Raw genomic sequence first — 5,390 nt, forward strand, 5'->3', positions numbered from 1 at the left:
CACACACACACACACACACACACACACACACACACACACACACACACACACACACACACACACAGGTAAAAGCTATATTAAAAAACCTTCCACATGATCCAGCACTAGCCTTACAGCTTCTATAGCTGTGCAGTTGTGTGTGTGCAAGCAAGTACGTGTGTGTATGTGTGTGTAGGACCAAGGCTCAATTAAAGACTTGCTCAAACACAAAAATCTAAACACATTCTGGTCTTTCACACACATACACACACAATAAAAAGTTCACTTCATATAGCTGGGTTATCACATGAACAGTCATGCAAGTGCTGCATACACATGAAGCCAAACAGGTGAGGATGATGATGGTTAGTCAGCAGTCAGCTCGAGTATAAAACATTGTCCACCAGAGACCGTACTCACAGTGAGAAACTGACACAAAGAGAGGGAAAACATCACGAGAGACTGCAGCACAAACGCACACACCATTTGTTAAACATAGCTGTAATGTAACCCAGAGCATTAATCATTAAAAACAGGACGAATTAAACTCTCTCTCACACACACAAACACAAAGTTAACGACATGTTTTCCATGTGTATATCCACAGCACTGCATGAAAGTGCGACTTAATCACATGCACACTACACACTCAGTGACAGACTTGAAAGACAGTGTCCCACTAGTAGGGCTCTCCACCAAACAGACGGACAGAGCATGCCTAGAGAAGGGAGAAGGGGTGGAGGAGGGAGCTCGGCAACGCTGAGCCCATGTGGAGTTACCTCCGTCTGTAAAGGGGTCCATTTCAGAGGAGTATGAGGAGGGAGGAAAAACAACTGTTAGAAAAACAAAATCATGGCCTCTGCTGTTTTTTGCTTTGTTTATAGCAGGGCTTTAATGGCAAAGACACAGATTTGCATTCATATAGCTGCACACACACACACACACACACACACACACACACACACACTGAAACAATCTTGCTCAAAACAAGATAATTGGTCGATGCCACTCAAAGTTAAGAATTCAATTATGCTTTGCAATCTTCACGGGGTGCAACTACAATTAGTGTACAATGAATAATCACACTAGGACTATGATTTGCTGTGCTACATATTATCACATTTTGTGTACACAGAGCATATCTAAACTGAAGTGAATCAAAGTCATGTTGCAGTATAATCACAAACGCAGGCTGAGTACACTACAAATCTAAGCTAATGTCATGTTATCACTTGCAAGGGTCACAGACATATACTAACTACATGAACCAAAACATGTATAAATATAAACATTTGGTGGCACCCCCTTCATATCAAATCTTTCAAATCATTACCCCTTTGACCGACTCCCTTCTCATTGCATACAAACAAAAGACAATTAGTATGAGGGCATAAAGTTTATCTCTATCTCCAGTTCATGTCTATCCTCAGTTTTAAAAGTCAGAGATACAAAGGCAACAACAGTTTCTACTAGTACTTAAGATATATTCATTCTCCAAGGAGAAGGGAGTGAGGGAGAAAGGGGAAATCAGAGGGAGAGAAATTTAGTTTTTAATCATACAGGTTTACAAGAAGTGACAGAATAAGAAAGACAGCAAAGGGCAATGTTTTAATTCCAGGTGCTTTGCAAGCTTTTCTGGTGTAACTGTGTGTATAAATGCAAGAGAGTAAAAGAAAGAGAAGGAAGAAGAAGAAGAAAGAGCAAAACAAGATAAAGTGAGAGGTGCGAGAGTGAAAGAGGTTGGTACTGTCCCCTAAGTTGGGTACAATAACACATGGAACAAGTCCTCTGGGTCCAAGGTGAGAAGCAGCTGTAATGCCAGTCTACAAAACAGAAAAGACAAACACTTCTGCACGAGTGTGTATGCCAGTAGGCACAATGGGACAGCTACAAGGCCGTACACCAAGACTCATAAAAACACTGGGCCTCATTATCAAGATCAGAGCAGAGGCACCAAGCACATTAGGGGTAGTATCACATTTTTCACTCGTCTGAGTCAAGGATAACAGCATCCTCACAGAAAAGCCTGGAGTGAAACAAATCCAATTACAATCCAGCTTCCCACAAACTGAGATGCTATTTAAAATTAACCAAAAAGACAATGCTAAATTAGCAAACTAATTTTTTACGCTATTTAATATAAAACAGTATAAAGATGACATATTCAACTAAGAAATTCTACGGTTTGTTTTTTCAAATTTTTTTTCGATTTGCTGTTATCGTCTACAAATCTGATGAAACTACTTGATGAAGATGATTTGGTATAAAAAGAGCCTCCCTGCGGTGGTTGGGGATTCATGAGTCTGTAACAGACTAATGAAGAAAAATATTGTTTTTTATTGTAAGATTGTGACTAATTTAGGCATTTTTGACATACACTTCATTAAATCATTAAAGGATTCAGAGAATTATACATAAAGTCCAATTCAGAGAGTCAGTACTGAATGGACATGTGCAAAAAAAGAAGGCATGCCACTGTAGTTTCAAGCTTTATCTACAACTGTCCTACACAAAACACACAAAAAATATAACTATACAGCCAGAATCCTCTACAGAAATCATGGAGCCACGTATAACAGGGTAAAGAGGAGAGGACCATCATCTCACACTTCAAATGACCCAAACTTATGAAATCCCACATTAAGCAAAACATGTTTTCCTTTTACAGTAATACAGTAATTCCCTCAGATCCCAAATGCTTACAGCGTGTTTTTAAAAGAAGAGTTGATGCAACACAGTGACAAACACCCTACTTTATAAGAAATGTGTTGCTGAACAAAAATTCAAAATGGGCTGTTTTCCTTTACATTTTACAAAGAATTTCAACTTTTTTCACAGGGTTATAAAAAGGCCACACGATGGAAGTTTTTTAAGTCTTGTAGGATCCCCTCTATAGCTACAGATTTCAGTGCCAATGAGCTGACATTAAAGCATTCTCTCTTTGTTTGTTTTTTTCTATTCACTCTATGCTATAACAATGTGCACGCTGTTAAGAAGAAGAGGAGGTATGGCACTGTGAATATCAACCTATGCTCCATGTTTCATACTCCCCATCCTGTGGCTCTGTTGTAAGGATCATGCCTGGACTTACACTTTATCCTCCATCTTTCTGTCACTAGTGCAAGCCTCGGCTTCCGACTTGAGACACACAATACTGGGTTCTCCAGCAAAAAGCCAGTGAACAGTACAGAAATGCACACAGAGTACAACATCAGATAAAAGGCAGAAAGTCTTATCTACAAAATGCAGCTACTAGGTTACTTGATTCCTTAGACAGACTTCGTCTCTGTGTCTAATTAGTTAGTAATTCATTCGTTTTGATAGCTCAACAGGGAGGACATTATGCCTATAAAACACCAACTACATTTAAATCAGTATTTAACACTGGTAGATTTTTCCCAAAGCACTTAAATGACTGTAAACGTGATTGCTGCAGCAATCAAGTAAATTAAAACCTATCTCTTAATCAGTACCAACTTCATATCTGTCTGTATACATGTGAGTGTGGCTGCTTTTCAGACTTCTGGCTTGAGCCTGGACATGTCTACATACTTGTCCTTGTGTTTCAGCTAGAGATGACAATCCAACTAGCCTGTTAGGTGAGGCAGAAACACAGGACTGACAGAGCCGCTGTCTGGGCGTCACTGGTAGCAAGGAGGAATGGACAAACAGAGTTAAAGGTCTGGTCAGGGCTAATCTCTCTAGTTCACTAGAGCTAAGGAATAGCCCATGGCTACTCTGACCAAATTTAAACTAGCTTTAAGAAAACTAAGCATGAGACCCGTACAACCAGGCACAGCTGAAGGGATGCATGCAGAAGGCCAAATTATTCATTCATTATTCATTTCACGCAAATACTAAGGAAACATTTTCTAAACACTTAAAAGTGATATACTTAAAAACTTGCCATAGAAACATTTTAGATCCTAATTTCTTTGATAAAACCAAAACAGCTTGCAGCAATGCAGTCTTATATCGACACCCTATATCAATCATCAAATGACAGATGCTTCAATGCATTACCTTCATTATTTAGTGTTTTGTTACTTTTACAAATAACAAACGGTATATAACATGATTATCTGGACAGTAATTTCATTTTCACAGCTTTGCATGTGTACACGACTATAAAAAATTAGAGATCAGCAATCAAGATGTCAAAAGGTGAAAAAAAAGGGGGAAGAAAAGCTCATTATGAAACTAAAAGTCACTTCACCCTATCTTGTGTCAGTGACAGAGAAAATACAAAAAAAAGGGGGCATGCTCCAAATACTCAAGGATGTGACAATGAACACATCTGTGCTAATGAGACTGATCAAATCTCCTGACATCCAGTGTCATAACAAAAGCAAACAGACAACTGCTGAAGCAACTGACTGATATGAGACACAATTCACATAATTCTGCAATCCGGTTGTACACACATTTGGATACCAAAAATACATAATTTGTCATCCGTGTATTTTCTGCTCTTTCACTCTTTTTCCTCCATGACTGCCATAATAAAAACACAAATTTATGAGTCTAGGGTTTGATGAAAGGCTCAGGCAGCAACAGGGAGAATTTGCTCTCATTCTGCTGTTTATGTGTTTATTGAGTGACGCCTGTCCTCAAGTGACCTCGCATCTGAATGCAAAGGTGAGTTTCAAAATAACGTGGTTTACTGGAGCGTGTTGATGAACTGACTGAAAAAAAAGAAAGAAAGAAAAAAAGGTCAGTGACATGTAAAGCCTGACCGACAGTGCAGAAAGAGTGAAAGAAGGGAGGAGTGTGACAAAAGATGCATTAAAAATGAATCAGGACCGTTGTGTCCTTTGCACCGCAGTATGTGATGTGGTAGCTCTGAGGTTACTGTCGCTTTTGTGGGTACAATAAATGATTTGAGTATCAGGGAAAACTGAATTCAGGATGACCTGCTTGAGGGTAAAAGTCAATCCAGGTCTCAGCTTGATATTTCTGAATGGTCTGACAGCCTACAAGCCCACTTGCACTGCATCTTCAACACAGCATGGCGCCCCATTCACAAACTACGCACCCCAACAAACACAAAGACGATGTGATTTTTCATCTTTTACTGAGCTGCAGACGATAATTTCTCCCTGTATATGATCGCATCTTTGGACCAAAACACTGCATTCTGTAGGTGGGTCGGCAGGTGTGTGGGAGGAGAGAAAATTAATGCATTAGCCACCTCTAGTCTCAGGGGTAACCACAAAGCAGGTTTGCCATTAATAACTTATGCAGTGAGCACATTCAGTATAATGCTTCCTGATGTGGAACGCTCAATAAACAAATTTTGTTCGTTGAGGATTGGCAGCTGTCTTATAAACGACAGGTTGAACTGAATTAAAGGACCAGCTTTTGAGACAAACCAACCTCTAACTGAGTGGAAGAGAGAGAAATAGAGAAGG

At 39.5% G+C, this 5,390-nt stretch overlaps 1 protein-coding gene across 3 annotated transcripts in view; it reads right to left on the reverse strand.

The window, feature by feature from the left end:
- The window catches only part of micu1 (mitochondrial calcium uptake 1), a 35,828-nt gene that overhangs the window by 10,485 nt on the left and 19,953 nt on the right, over nucleotides 1–5,390 (reverse strand). For 2 of the 3 annotated variants that reach the window (XM_005737044.2, XM_005737045.2), the window contains one exon: nucleotides 759–764. The exons of the other annotated variant lie outside the window; for it this stretch is intronic. In XM_005737044.2, coding sequence (XP_005737101.1) covers nucleotides 759–764 — 6 coding nt within the window. The remainder of the gene's footprint in view (nucleotides 1–758; nucleotides 765–5,390) is intronic. 3 annotated transcript variants of the gene reach the window in all.

The sequence above is a fragment of the Pundamilia nyererei genome, unplaced genomic scaffold (genome assembly GCF_000239375.1).
Source record: "Pundamilia nyererei isolate P.nyererei 1_Seehausen unplaced genomic scaffold, PunNye1.0 scaffold00073, whole genome shotgun sequence".
Lineage (NCBI taxonomy): Eukaryota > Metazoa > Chordata > Actinopteri > Cichliformes > Cichlidae > Pundamilia > Pundamilia nyererei.